Source organism: Megascapheus bottae, chromosome 17 (genome assembly GCF_031878675.1).
Source record: "Megascapheus bottae isolate mThoBot1 chromosome 17, mThoBot2.hap1, whole genome shotgun sequence".
NCBI lineage: Eukaryota > Metazoa > Chordata > Mammalia > Rodentia > Geomyidae > Megascapheus > Megascapheus bottae.
In genome coordinates, this window is record NC_143525.1 from 12,028,376 (window position 1) to 12,043,053 (window position 14,678).

The 14,678-nt window shown below is 56.3% G+C and overlaps 2 protein-coding genes across 3 annotated transcripts; one reads left to right on the forward strand and one right to left on the reverse strand.

The window, feature by feature from the left end:
* The first annotated feature begins 1,530 nt into the window (after nucleotides 1-1,530).
* Nucleotides 1,531-7,841, forward strand: Ybx2 (Y-box binding protein 2). 2 transcript variants are annotated; one of them, XM_090349718.1, is made up of 9 exons: nucleotides 1,532-1,844; nucleotides 2,445-2,508; nucleotides 3,840-3,873; nucleotides 5,203-5,292; nucleotides 6,075-6,359; nucleotides 6,500-6,603; nucleotides 6,727-6,904; nucleotides 7,274-7,358; nucleotides 7,464-7,841. In XM_090349718.1, the coding sequence occupies exons 1-8, from the start codon at nucleotides 1,574-1,576 to the stop codon at nucleotides 7,322-7,324; spliced, it is 1,077 nt and encodes a 358-aa protein (XP_090205844.1). In that variant the 5' UTR covers nucleotides 1,532-1,573; the 3' UTR covers nucleotides 7,325-7,358; nucleotides 7,464-7,841. The 2 variants fall into 2 exon arrangements, with proteins under 2 accessions (XP_090205845.1, XP_090205844.1); XM_090349719.1 differs by lacking the exon at nucleotides 7,274-7,358 and having other exon boundaries at nucleotides 1,531-1,844.
* A 172-nt stretch (nucleotides 7,842-8,013) lies between these two features.
* Nucleotides 8,014-14,421, reverse strand: Slc2a4 (solute carrier family 2 member 4). The gene is made up of 11 exons (XM_090349717.1): nucleotides 14,153-14,421; nucleotides 12,806-12,922; nucleotides 12,535-12,707; nucleotides 12,315-12,439; nucleotides 12,088-12,203; nucleotides 11,837-11,999; nucleotides 11,539-11,726; nucleotides 11,277-11,381; nucleotides 11,040-11,141; nucleotides 9,758-9,961; nucleotides 8,014-9,257 (listed from the first exon to the last, which is right to left on the reverse strand). The coding sequence occupies exons 1-11, from the start codon at nucleotides 14,183-14,185 to the stop codon at nucleotides 9,054-9,056; spliced, it is 1,530 nt and encodes a 509-aa protein (XP_090205843.1). The 5' UTR covers nucleotides 14,186-14,421; the 3' UTR covers nucleotides 8,014-9,053.
* Nucleotides 14,422-14,678: the final 257 nt, after the last annotated feature.

Sequence of the window (14,678 nt, forward strand, 5' to 3'; positions counted from 1 at the left end):
GCAACCGGACCGTCCCCAGCAGCAACCGGCAGAGGGCGCGCCAGGACCGGGAGACGCGAAGGCCGCGGTCGCGGTCTGCAGGACCGGGGCCCTGGCACCGACTCCAGCGCTGGGGAGGCGCACGTGGGGTGGGGCGGGGTGGGGCTGGCGGCGCGGCGCGCGCGTGGGGCCACGTGGGCTGCTCCCGGGTGAGGTGCGCTTGCTAAAAATACGCGCAGGGCCAGCGGGTCGACTTCTGGAGCCTCCTTGGTTTGGATGGGACATGGAAGCTTCCTCCCTGACCAACTTCCACAGGCTCTCCAGAAACCTGAGCGCGCAATCGCATCACAACTCAAGTCTTCCCGTCTGTGGATTGGGAATCATTCATTTATTCAGTAAATATCAATCCTGTGCACTGTCCCAGGCATCAAGCATAACTACGAGGTTCTCCCTCCCACAGCGTAGTACGTGTGTTCGTTGCCGGTGGGCAGAGAAGGGGAAAAAAACAAAAAAAAAAACAAAAAAAACAAAAAAACAATGGTCAATGGTCAAGATCCTTTAACATTGTCTAAAAGTCTATAAAAAGAGTGATTAGCTGATATCCATCCTCACTAGAGGAAATGACGTGTCAAGGCCGGGGACCCTAGATTCCCCACATGTAGACTTGAAAGACCCAGAAACTAGTAGAGGATGGAGACCTAGAACTGTGGCCCGTGGTGAAGCTGGGGTGGCGTGGAAGAGGCTCCAGGGGATCCTCCTGGGGCAAGGATATAGTTTCATTAGGACATGGGTTACACAGATGGATACATTTAGCAAAACTTCAGTAAGCTGTCTATACATATGCACGCAAACTGTATCTCAAAAAGAAAATAAGATTAAGGGCTCTCGGTTTGTGACAACTTGAGCTGGAAAGACAGTCCCGCTCCCATTTCCAGCCTGCCCTGCGGGCTGTGCGGGGCATTCCCAGGGTGGGAGTGGGCGGGAGGCGGAGTCTACACCTGTCAATGTTTAGGCACCTGGGGTCTGGAGAGTGCAAGCTAGCAGCACCCCGAACAGCTACAACTGAGGCTGCCGACTGCTGCCCCCCACCTGGGTCGTCAGGGGCAACCTGGGAGCCGCGCCCCCGGCCCCGCCTTTCGCGCAGAGACCAGGTGGCAGTTGGGGCGGGACCAGCCCGTTTGATTTCCCGCGGCCGGTGGCAAGGGGAGAAGGGGGAGGGGAAACGAGCCGCCGACCAATAGGCAGGCCTGTCGGGCCATGTGACCTCAGAGGGGCGGGGCCCAGGTGTACTTACAGGGCTGCGGGCCGAGAGCCTTCGCCTCCACGCGAAGTCCGGGAGGCGGGGCCGGCGTGCGGGCCCGGGCGCTGCGCGGCTGGGATTGGCTTGCGGCCGGGAGGCGGGGCTTGCGCGCGCCGGGATAGCGGGCTGCGATTGGCCTCGGTTCGGGGCTCGCTGCCGGCGTGCGGGCTCCGCCAGGGGCGCGAGGACCGAGCGGGGCGGCGGGTCCGCGAGCCGGGGGGAGGGGCCGGGGCGGTGGCGGTGGCGGCGGAGGCGGTGGTGGCGGCGGCGGGGGCCGGTACTGGACCCGGCGGGATGAGCGAGGCGGAGGCGGCAGTGGTGGCGACAGCGGCCCCCGCGGCGACGGTGCCCGCGACGGCAGCAGGGGTGGTAGCAGTGGTGGTACCCGTGCCCGCGGGAGAGCCGCAGAAAGTAGGCGGCGGGGCGGGCGGCGGCGGAACCGCCTCGGGCCCCGCTGCCGGGATCCCCTCGGCGCCAGGCTCTCGCACCCCTGGCAACCCGGCGACGGCGGCCTCGGGAACCCCCGCGCCCCCGGCCCGGAGTCAGGCGGACAAGCCGGTGTTGGGTGAGGGGCGGGGGTCGCGCGCCCGGGCGGCTGGGGGGGACAGGCTGGGGGAGGGGAAGCGGGGTCTGGAAACGCTGATGGCGGGCTGGTCTCAGAGACCCCACCACTCTGGGCTGAGAGCTATGGAACGAACTAAGTGGATCCCTCTGGTGGGAAATCCCGCTGTACCTCCGTGGGCGGGGCCAGCAGGTCCAGCAGAGGGGTGGGGGCGGGAGGTGGAGAGTGAAGCCGTGGGGTCCTCCCACACCCCGGGTGCAGGAGACTTGGCCTCGCTGCCTCTGGTTAGTGCGAGAACCTCTGAGCCTGGGAAGCAGGTGCACTGGGGACCCTTAACATGGGGGAGGGCTACTTTGTGGACCAGGTGAGGACCCGATTCTAGGTTTGTAGGGTGTGAGGAACATGTCTTCGCGTTTGGAGAGCCTATATTCCATTTGGTAGAATTGGGGTAACAATACCTTAAGACTAGTCGGGAAACCTGGTCAGCTTAAAGGAAAGCTTCATGCGGGGGGGGGGGCAAGCTAGATTTTGGGAGTGTCTCAAAACTCAGTCCAACTGCATCTCTCCCCCTATCTTACTGTCCCCACTGCATCTGCCTGGCAGCAATCCAAGTCCTGGGCACTGTCAAATGGTTCAACGTCCGGAATGGTTACGGATTCATCAACAGGTATCCGAGGAACCCAGGGAGGGGGAGGAATGGGTGTCTTCAGAACTGGCCTGTGGGACTGGACACCTTCCCAACCTCATCTCTACTCCTGCCAAGGCACAGGGCTGCAGTGTCCAGCTGGTGGTGGTTGAAAGGCTTTAATGACAGCACGCATGTGTGCTCAGTGGCAAGATGAAGCCACCTCCACATCTTCAAGGGCAGCAGAGGATTAATGATCTGGGAACTTGGCACACCTAGCCCTGACCTTCCTGCCTTTTCTGTCTCACCTCCTGAAATTGCTTCATTATGTTTAGAGGGCTGTGTCTTTGGTGGGGGGTTAGTGTTTGGGTTCTTTGCACTTCTGGGCTCTGTGCTGAAGTCCTCTCCCATTTCCTAATTAAAGACAACCCTCAAGCACAACTTAGCTCACTTAAAGAGCTGTGGCTCGTTTGAACCCCTCACCTGCTGACACTGAGCTGGTCTGGTATAGGAAAAGGAGGGAGGAAGGAGTTAGCCTAGCCAGGGACTGCTGCCCCACCCTTCAAGTCCTAGGGAAGGCTGTGGTGGTGGATTCTGAGCAATGCCAGATCTACCCCTGTGGGGCCATCCCTAGCCTGGGCACCCTGCCCAGCCGAGCCCTCCAGGGAGGCCCAAGTTCCCTCTTAACAGGCTGACCTTTGCGCAGATCCCTGTGCTTTACAAATGAGAGCATTTGTTCTGGGAAAGGCCGAGTGAGGTGCAGAGCCCTTCTGCTCTCTTCCCTGTAGGGAATTCTAGGCTGAACCAGGGTTAATAGTCATGGTAATCATACAGAATGGCTAATTTTCTTCTCTTGACCTTGGTCCCTCCATGTCAAGAGGAGGCTCTCCCCTAGGTTCACTTCCAAGTTGAGGTGGTAGTTTGGAGCAAATTCTGGATACCTTGTCCTCTTAAAGTTGTTCTGCACCTCTGGCCCTGGCCTTCCTTTCTTCCTCCTTGAGGATAGAAGGAAGAGGTGGAATTTTCCAGAAATCCCAGTGTACGTGGGGAGGAGGGGATATTGGCCAGGGACAGTTATACCCAGCACCAGCAGGTTCTAAGGTGCCCCTGGGCAGTGAAGGTGGAGCACTGGCAGGTAAAGAGTTGTTCCAGCTTCTTCCAAGGTGCCTTTGCCGCCTCCCTTTGCCCTTTCACTGAGGTTGAAAGTGTACTTCCTCCTCAGTACCAGCTTCTGAGGGCCCTGATGGCTTTTACAGTTACCTGTGTACCCCCTGGTTACTGGCACATGGGAGGGGAGGGGCAGGTAGAGAGGCCTTAGTGGAACTGAGCCCCTTGCCAAAGTCAACCCCTTAATGCGCGATCCTGTTCTGCAGGAATGACACCAAGGAGGATGTCTTTGTTCACCAGGTAAGAGCTAGGCTTGGCTTTAAGGGGAAGAACCGGCCTTATCTTTGAAGGCCTTTGCCACAACCCCTTAGCTGCACACTGTTGTTTATCCAGCTCTTTAACTGCACAGTGGCCTGCCCACGTGGAAATAGACGCCCTCCCACCAGCCCTGGGTGCCTGTGTCAACCACACTTGTGTTGGGTTACTGACTGGCCATCAGAATTGTACGTGTTGCCCTCTTAAGCATGGCATGCTCACCACCTTCTGGGACCTGTTAACACCACAGGAAAGAATCCGGGCAATTTTCCGAGGGAAATAACTCAGCCCAGAGAGACTGACTTGGGTGCTATGGGGTCTCAAAAGTGTGGTCCCTGCACCTGCAGCAGCAGCATCACCTGACATCTAAGCTCAGCCCTCCCGAGGTACTCAATCACTCAATCAGGCGTGGGGCTGGGATCCAGCGCCCTTGTTTTAACAAGCTCCCAGGTGGTTCTGCTGCTCACTAGTTTGAGAATCACTGCTTTGGTGGACTGAGCTCTCGGGATGGAGTAAGGAGCGTAGTATGGTTGTCCCATTTTACCACTTTAGACCATCTCTGTATAGTCTTGCCCCCTGCCCATTTTTTAAAGTCTCTGAGCGGGGGAGGGGGAAGGGAAGAGCCTCTTGTGAGAGCAACAACTTCACAGTGGATTCCCAGGCCCTAGTTTACGACTTTTCCCCTATTAAAAAATTTTTTTTTGGTGATGCTGGGGATCCAACCCAAAGCTTTGCTAAGTAGGCAAGTGCTCTAACCCCACCCCTGCCCTAACTTAACTACCTTCTTGCTCTGCCTCCAAGTAAAAGTGTTGAAATGGACAGAAGTTGAATCGGGCATCAGTGGTCACACCTGTAACCTAGCTACTTGAGGCTGAAATCTAAGGATGTGGCTTAAATCCAGCTCAATCAAGTCTGTGAGACTCTTTAACTGCCAGAAACATGAAACAAAACCACCAGAAGTGGAACCATGACTCAAGTGGTAGAGCAATAGCCTTGAGCAAAAAAAAAAAAAAGCCCAAGAACAGGCTGGGAATGTGGCTTCATGGTATAGAGTGCTTGCCTAGCATACATGAAGCTCTGGGTTCCATTCCTCAGTACCACGTATACAGAAAAAACCAGAAATGGTGCTGTGGCTCAAGTGATAGAGTGCTAGCCTTGAGTAAAAGCCCAGGGACAGTGCCTAGGCCCTGAGTCAACCCATAGGACCCACACATACACATAAGAACAAATGGAGTTGGGTGGAGGATGGCAGCAGGTTTGAGAAGACTCTGGTCTTGCTGCCCTCACTTTTCTCATTGCCTTTCCCCCAACCAGACAGCTATTAAAAGAAACAACCCCAGGAAGTTTCTGCGCAGCGTTGGAGATGGAGAGACTGTGGAGTTTGATGTCGTAGAAGGAGAGAAGGTTTGGGGGGTGCTGCTGCTGCTGTGTATGTGTGTGTCATGAGCCAGGGTTATAGGAAGGTAGTCTGGAAGTCAGCCTCAGCTCAGTGGAATCAGCTTTGCCTCTGGTTGTGGGATGGGGCTGTGTTCTTTCACCCCACGTTGTCTTAGCAATAGAACTGCTGTAAGAAGTGTTCTAAAAGGGCTGGGAGTTTGGCCTAGTGGTAGAGTGCTTGCCTAGCATGCACGAAGAGCTGGGTTTGATTCCTTGGGACCACATACATAGGAAAGCTGGAAGTAGTGCTGTGGCTCAAGTGGTAGAGCTCTAGCCTTGAGAAAGCCCGAGGACAGTGCTCAGGCCCTGAGTTCAAGCCCTAGAACTGGAAGAAAACAGTGTCCTAAAGAATATGTCCCTTTTATCCATCAGTAGTGTCTGGATTTCCTCTGTGCATGAAGGTCATCAAGCACTTCCATGGCTCTCTTCCCCATGGAGGCCTGATCCTAGCAGGTTCTCAGAACCAGCCCTTGTGAACTGAAAAGTGATGACAGCCCTTTACACCTAACCCTCGTCTTTAACTCTGGGGGGAATTGCCATAATATTTCCAAAGGATAGGTGGTTTCTTTCCAAACAGGAAAAACTCACTGTCTTGCCCATGGAGTGGGGGAGAAACAAGTAGAGGTTAGAGAAGCCACAGGCCATCTGGAGGGAGCCATCAGGCTGGAAGAGTGTACTCTTAACTCCAGCAAAAATGCAAATATGAATTTGGCCTGGGGTGAGCTCTGACTTGCTCTTGTTCTCTCCAGGGCGCAGAAGCTGCTAATGTAACTGGCCCTGGGGGGGTGCCAGTGAAGGGCAGCCGGTATGCCCCCAATCGACGTAGGTTCCGCCGATTCATCCCTCGACCTCGCCCAGCTGCCCCACCACCCATGGTAGCAGAGGCTCCCTCGGGTGGGACAGAAGCAGGCAGTGAAGGGGAGCGGGCTGAGGACTCGGGGCAGCGGCCCAGACGTCGGCGTCCACCACCCTTCTTCTATCGTCGACGGTTTGTGCGAGGCCCTCGGCCCCCCAATCAGCAGCAGCCTTTAGAGGTGAGGGAATGCCAGCTGTCCACATACAAGAGGAAAGAGTGAGAGATCACAGGGTCCCCACAGGAAATGCGACGGAGGGCTGGGGAGGGCCAGGCGGAGCCTGAAGATCCACAGCCCACCCAGGCCGTGTGCATTCCCAGGGCACCGACGGGGTAGAACCTAAAGAGACAGCTCCACTGGAGGGAGACCAACAGCAAGGAGATGAACGGGTGCCCCCACCCAGATTCCGGCCCAGGTACCGAAGGTAGGATGCCCTTTCCTCAGCTCTTGATCAGTTCAGTGTTGGGCCCTTGGGGATGGAGAACCTGGGAAATCCTGAGGGAGGCAGTCCACGCTAGGTTTCTTGGTCCCTTCCTTTTCTCCCTAGGCCTTTCCGCCCCAGGCCTCCGCAACAACCTACCACCGAAGGTGGGGATGGTGAAACTAAACCCAACCAAGGCCCCACTGATGGTTCTCGGCCTGAGCCCCAGCGCCCACGAAATCGCCCTTATTTCCAGCGGCGACGGCAGCAACCTCCTGGCCCCAGGCAGCCCACAGCCCCAGAGGTGAGGATCTTAGGGGTCTGAAACTCTGGGAATGAAGTGAAAAGGACAGTTGAGACCATCTGCCCTCTTTACTGTCCTGTTCTTTTTTTCCTTCTCTCCTTCTCCTATCCTTTTTTGTATCTCAGCTCCCCCAGCCACGCCCCTCAGTGCAGCCTCTGGCCCTGCTGCTGGCAGGCGCCTCTCCCATCAGAAAACCCTCCCTGTCCCCTCTACACAACCCACCCTAGCTTTCCTTGAAGCCCAAACACTAGCTTGGAGGTGTGAATCGTGAAGATTGGTTGCACAGGGATGGGAAGGGAAAGGAGGGAGAAGGATGAAGTAGAGGGCTCTAAAGAACAAGTCTTAATTGGCCACTGCTGTTCTCTTTAGACCTCAGCCCCCATCAACAGTGGGGACCCCCCCCACAACATACTGGAGTGATTCCAACTCAAAGGACACCCAGAGCTACCATCTGGTTAGCGGCTACTCCTTTCAGGGCGGGTAGCCTAGAAGGCAGGGGACTGGGTTGCGATGATAAGTTATCCTTTATGATTGGTCTTTTGCTTTGTTTTGCTCTTAGGTATCTGCCAGTTTTTCCAACTGACCCTACGCAGCACCCCCTCCCCCTTTCCCATAATTCATGACATCAAAACACCGGCTTTTCCCTTTTTCCTTGAGACTCAGGAGGGCTAAAGCAACAGCCTTTTGCCTTTTGTTTTGTTTTGTTTTTTCTCTCCCCTATGATGGGTTGAAGGAAGGGATTCATCCTTATTATTCAGAGGCATCAGCTCCCTCCCCTAAGTCAGGCTGTTACAGAATCAGCCAGCTCTTAACCTCCTCCTGGTTGTTTTTCTTTTCCACCCCAGTTTATTTTTTGTTCCCCCCCATCCCCTACCTCTGAAGCCATTTTATGAACTGTCACGTGCCACCTGAGCCTCCAGTAAAAACAAAAACAGGCCTTCCTGTCGTCTTGGTCTCTGCTGCCGCTTTTCTGTTTTCGAGTGTGGGCTGGGGACGTATGCACTGGCAGGGCCTGTCCTGCCTGCCTCCAGCAGCCACAGCTGTGCACTCTTGACAAGGACCCTCCTCACTGCGATTCACTGTCCCCACCCGTTAAACGGGGACCAGAGTCGATGGCTACACTTTATTGCACATTTCCTATTAAACAGAAATAGGACATGAGTTGCCAGCATGTAGAGGATTCTGAAACCTTGAACTGAGGCAGGAGAGAGGGAAGGGGTGAGCGAGGAGGTTGTAGTACCTGTCTCAGCCCACCTTCCAATGCCTCGATGACAGGACACTCGTCTCCATACATTGACTTTATAGATGAATCTCTCTATACACATTTAATAACAGCAGCCTTTGATCGCTGCTCCCTACCTCTTACCCAAACATATACAAAAATATCTAAACACTCCCCCCCCACCAGTATTAACAGGCAGCCTTACACATCAAAAGCCTGTGGGTACAGCACCCTTCCAGGAGGGGAGTAGAGAGAGTTGGGCCCCCACTTGGCAGACGTGGCAATCAGAATAGGGTCCTGAAGCTAGTGGGTCTCTGCCGCCTCTTCTCACCACAGGTAGGTATATATTGCCATGTGCCCTTGCACCCTGGAAGGCTGAGCTTGCAGGGAGGGAGGAGAGGCAAGACTTTGGGAGGTTATATCCTTTGCCCTGGAGGGGTCAAGATAACTCCCTTCACCTAGAGTCTATGTGGCAAGAGTTGGGCAAAAATGCCAGGTGGTGGGAGAAGCTGAAAGTGGTGAGAAACTTGATTTGTCAGTCTCACATCCTGCTCTCTTGCTTCCGTTTGTCCCACGAAGCAACAGGCTAGGACCCCCCCTTCCTGCAGTCCCCCTCTTCTAGAAGGGATGAAAGTATTCTGGAGCCTGGGTCTGGGTTGAGGCTGGAGAAAGGGGGAGGGGGGGAAGGGGGAGGGGGAGAATGGCCTATTCGAATGGGCGTGGCCTAACCACAACACATAATTATCCAAGAGTCACGCAGGGGAGTGAGGGGTGGTCAGACCACCCATCCCTCGGGCTTCCCAGTTCTACCAGGTGGAAGGATTTTTCCACCCTGGAAGTAAATGGGAAAGAGGGTTAAAGTGCCGCAGAGGAAGGAGGGGCATCTCTGAGAGGCAGAGGAGCCAGTTCTCCTGCTGGCTTTGCCCCTCAGTCATTCTCATCTGGCCCTAAGTATTCCAGTTCCGTGCTGGGTTTCACCTCCTGTTCTAAAAGAGAGGGTGTCCGGCGGAAGGCAGCTGAGATCTGGTCAAACGTCCGGCCTCGAGTTTCAGGCACTTTTAAGAAGGTGAAGATGAAGAAACCAAGCAGGAGGACCGCAAATAGAAGGAAGACGTAGGGACCCATAGCATCCTGGGACAGGTAGAGAAAAAGATATTGACAGAGGGATGAGGAGGGAAGAGATAGACTCAGACAAGTGGGAATTAAAGTCTTTGAGAGGGAGCGGGGGATGCTGCAGGTGGCTCCTTCAAGGACAGAGGAAATGATCAGGGATGAGAATTTACATGGGGGAAAAAAGGACTCTTTGAGAACCCTAACTCCTTTGTTTTTGCCCTCTTCACCATCCTGTGTTACTGTGCTTGGAGTAGATTCCCAGCCATTTGGGTTAATATGAAGCTTATTTTATTCCTGGTCTAAAGTGAAGTTATGTCACTGATTAGTTCAAACACACCACTGTTACCACCCGATTTAGTTCTGCCCCCTTCTTTCCTTTGACTTCAGGGAGCAGTTCACCAGAGTGACCCAAAGATCAACAGTCAGGGGCTGGGGGTCTCTGGCTAGATACCAAGTGGGCTAGCGGTGAGTTGCACTTGGTCTCCAGTGTGGGAATGGGGGCAGGGGTAGAGACCTACCGCAACATACTGGAAACCCATGCCAACGATGAAGTTGCACGTCCAGTTGGAGAAACCAGCCACCGCCATGGCTGCTGGGCGGGGTCCCTGGCTAAAGAGCTCAGCCACGATGAACCAGGGGATGGGGCCAGGGCCAATTTCAAAGAATGCCACAAAGCCAAAGATGGCCACAATGGACACATAGCTCATGGCTGGAACCCGCTCCTGAGGGAAGGATAGGAAAATTGTTCAACTTGCCCTTGGCTCAGAGAACTGGAAACTGTGTGTGTGTAAGTGTGAGAGAGAGGGAGAGAGAGAGAGAGACAGAGACAGAGAGACAGATCGATCCTGGGGCTTGAACTCAGAATCTGGGCACTGTCCCTGGGCTTTTTTGCTCAGGATCTTGCTCTATTGCTTAAACCACACCTCCACTTCTGATTTTTGCTTAATTGAAAGTCTCATGGAGTTTCCTGTTGGGGCTGTCTTTGAACTGCAATCTTCAGTACTCAGTGTCTTGAGTAGGATTACAGCTGTGAGCCACCATCACCCAACAAAATCTACCCTTTGTATCAGCTTGGAGGATGTATTTCTCTGGGCTAAAACAGGCCCTTTCCCTCTTCTCTCCCACTTTGTCCCTTCCCCCTTCTCTTCTTCTCTTCCATTTCCCAGTTTTAGGGGAAGTGGAGAGATGGGCAGGGTCTGATTTAGACCAGGCTAGCCTTAAATTTCTCATTTTCTTGCCTCAGATTTCCAGGTACTGCTGCTTGGCTTCTCTGGAGTTCCTCACTCCCATAGTGGAGATTGGAACTGGGCCTGGCATATGCTAAGCAAGCCACACCTCTAACCAGTTTTTAGGCATAGGTTCTCACTTTTTCCCCTGGCCACAAAGTCTTGATCTTCCTGCCTCCAAAATAGCTAGAATCAAAGACATGCATAACTGCACCCGGTCTCCAGGAGCATTTCTGAATATTTACACTCCTCCAAGCACCCCAAATAGATTCAAGATTGCCTATGCTGCCCCGCCCCCCGCCACTCGTGACTCTGAAGCTGGGTCCTTAGGAATTGCTCTTACGGCTTGCTGGGCATCCTCTCTTTCAGCTGCCAGATTTGTACTCTAGCTACTTCCTAAAGCAGGCCCAGCACAGCCTGGATCCCTCAGAAGTGAACAGTTTCTAAAACCAAAGCCGCACAAGTTTGTGCTGGGATTTCCAGCCAGGAATGGGAAAGTATGGCTCTGGCAAGCCACAGAGCCCCTTGTGCTGTGCCTTGTGTCGGGCAGACCCTCCCAGCCCCCAGGCCTCACCAGCAGAAGCAGAGCCACAGTCATCAAGATGGCACAGCCACACATGCCTGCCAGGCCTAAGAGATGGAGAGTACGACGCCCGGCCCGCTCCACCAAGAGCACCTGGAGGGAGAAGCAGAACTTGGTGGGGGCCTTGAGGACACAGGAAGTTGAGAGTTTGCATGGTTAGGGACAGCCCAAGAGGAGGACTTCTGAACACACAGGGATGGGAAGCTAGTGCTTCAGGCCATTCCTTACCGAGACTAAGGTGAAGACAGTGTTGACTACGCCAGCTCCTATGGTGGCATGAGCTGGCTGAGCCACTCCTGCAGACTCAAAGATGCTGGTTGAATAATAGAAAACCTAGAGGCAAAGGAGAAGAGGATGGCAGAAATGTCTTGTTCTCTACCCTTGCCACTCCAGACTAGCCTGAGCCTGAGTGTTCCAGACCAGGAGGCTGCCCGCTTCTCCCCTCCACTGGCCTGGTACATGACCCCATGCCCTGCCACTCCATACGTACAGCATTGATGCCTGAGAGCTGCTGGCTCAGCTGCAGCACAACTGCAATGACCAGGGGCTGCCGGTGGGTACGGCTGCCCAGGAGCTGGAGCAGGGACAAGGGTCGCTCACGCTCCAGCTTCCGCTTCTCATCCTTCAGCTCAGCCAGCGCAGCAGACACATCAGCCCAGCCTGTCAGACGCTTCAGACCTGGGGGTGGGGAAGGTCAGGCCTGACAGGGCCTCAGAGAAGGCTGGGGGCGCTAACAGGATGGGGTGAAGGCTTGGGCCTGGGCTACAGTGCCAAGGGTGAGTGCTCACTCTTTCGGGCGGGCCCCTCCAGGTTGCGGATGATGTAGAGGTAGCGGGGGCTTTCAGGGCAGAAGGGTAGCAGGATCAGTTGCAGCAGGGCAGGAAGCACTGTGATGCCCAGGAGCAGTGGCCACAGTGTGGCAGTGCCCAGCATGGACTCCAAACCCAGCACCTGTAGGAAAGGTTGGGAAGAAGGTGACTCAAGGATCCAACTTCACCCTAGAGGCTCCCCCGCCCCCCATCTGGCCTGGCCCATTCACCTGGGCGATTAGAATGCCGATGACAATGGCCAGTTGGTTGAGGGTCCCCAAGGCACCGCGAAGATGAGTGGGAGCAATCTCCCCCACGTACATGGGCACCAGGCCTGATGTGAGCCCTGGAAAGTGGGAAGAGAGGGCTGAGGGCAACTGTCCACTTCCATCCCGAAGCCCAGACACAGTGCAGGAGAGCAGGGCCCCGGACTGGGATGTGGTGCCCCCGTGGGTACCTGAATAGGCGCCAATAAGGAACCGTCCGAGAATGAGTATCTCATAGGAGGCAGTGGCATTGGCCAGGCCCATGAGGGTGCCCCCTAGCATGGCCAGGGCGTTGTTGGCCAGCATAGCCCTTTTCCTGGAGGGCAGAGAGCAGGGCTGTGAATGTCCGAACTCCCCTGCAGTGGCTTCCCTCCCTCTCCTCCACTTGTGCCCCCTCTCCCAGCCCTATACCTTCCTAGCCACTGAGAGATGACACCAATGAGGAAAGAGGAAATCATGCCGCCCACAGAAAAGATGGCCACGGAGAGAGCCCAGAGGGTGGTGAGGGTGCCTGGCGGGATGGAACCAGGTCCCTCAGGCCCCTGCCTCCCCAGCCACGTTGCATTGTAGCTCTGTTCAATCACCTGAGGGGGGGGACAGCATGGGAGTGATTCCCTGCAGACCCTTCATTTCCCACCACCCCTGAACAACCCTTAGCCCGGCCTGCTGCAGGTCACCTCACCTTCTGAGGGGCATTGATGACTCCAATGTTGTAGCCAAATTGCAAGGAGCCAAGCACAGCGGAGAAGACTGCAAGGACTAGTGTCCCAGTCACCCGCTGCCGAGGAGGCTCCCCATCCTGGGCAGACAGAAAGGAAGAGGGCCGAGTCACACACAATCCCACCCGCTTGTCTTCCTCCAGCGGCCAGGACCCAGTTTGAAGCCTACAGATGCTGGGTTCCATCCAACATGCTGAGTGAGAGAAACTGGCCCATATTAGGAATTGTTACAAAGATCTCATATAAACAGGAGCACCAGAGGGAGGTGGGCATCGTTGAGAAAGGGGATGTTTCAGAGTCCACAACGCAGAGAAAACTAGAGCAACCATGCCTTAAGATTCCCTTGTGACCTTGGAACACACTCAGATTAGTGTGACCTTGGGCCAGTCACTTCTCCAGTCTGAACGAACCTTTTCTGGAAGGTGAGGTTGTCCCCGCAGGGCTACCTTGTCACCTCAAACTAAGCTAGCAGTAACCCAGACAGTGCTGGTTTTACAAACGGACACGTGTGTCGTGGTCATCAGTCACTGTTTCTCCCAGCCAGCCAGAAGGCCCCCCGGCAGGCCCCAAAAGGGCATTTCCAAAAAGGGCATCCAGGTCGTTCTCTTGAGGTAACCATCTATGTCTCTGCCTTGGCCTCCCCTCTGCTTCCAAAGGTTGGGGGGCTGTGCAGAGGTTCTCGCCAAGGAGAACCATGCCCAGGGGAAGAGGGGAGGGATGGTGGCGTGAGGGGCGGTGGCCACGGTGGCTGCTCGCTGGCGGCACAGACTGTCTCCAAGCGGAAACCTGAGCTGGGGGGAGGGGGAGGGGGTGACACTCCCCTCTGCCCCTCCACCCATCACAGGGCTGAGAAAAAGTTCAGCAACCGGGAGGGCGGCCAGGAGTGGGGGTGGGGACTACGGAGGGACTACGGAGGGCCTCCGGTCCTGGAAACCCTGCAGGGCCCGGCAGACCCACAGCTTCTGCAGGGCGACAGTCAGGTTTCCCACGCTGAATGGACGGCAGGGTGCCCCCCACACCCGACTTGGCGTGCCGCGGAATGGGAAAGACGACAGACTCCGGATCCCTGGAGTCCGCTCGCAGACGGGGCTCCAGAAAGGTCCCCCGGACCCACTCTTTTCTCTTGGCAGCATTGGAATTCGACAGTCACGGGTTGTCTAGGCCGGGTATAAATAGCCAGCTCCCACATCCACCTTCTGCGCCTGCGCAGGGACCGCCCCCCACATTGACCCCCGACAGCGACCCCCGCCCCAGAAAAGCCAGACCTGTACCCCCACCCCCTCGTGACGCCCCTGCAAGCCAAACCCTACTTCCGAGCCGATCTGTTGGAAGCCGGATGGCATCTTGTCTTGGAAGAGCTGCGGTGATGAGCGGCGACGGGGGGTCTGCGGCCCCGGCCTGGCGGGGGGGGGGGGGGCAGGGGGTCTTCAGGGGTCCGGGGGCGATGCGCGGGGAGCCGGCTTGGAGGGACCCACAGCCCCAGGAGCCAGAGAGCGGCGGGGCTCCCCGGGATCTGGCGGAGCCCGGCTGCCGGGGAGGGGGGGAAAAGTTGCGAGGAGCCACCACCACTTCACTCCGGCCCCGCCACGGGCGACGCCCTTCGCAACACCCATTGGCCGGGAGCCCGCACACCCCAAAAAGGGCCCGCCCCCTCCCGCGCCTGGGGCGACTGGGCGCCACCGGGTGGGGGACGGGGACTGGCCGGGGAGGCCCCGCCCAACCACGTGGGGGGACTCCTCCCCCGAGCCCCGAGCCCAGGGCCCACCGTGGGGTCCAAGAGGAGGGGCCGGGCCGGTGCGCGGGGCGGCGCGCGGGTGTCAGGACCGGGGCGCACGA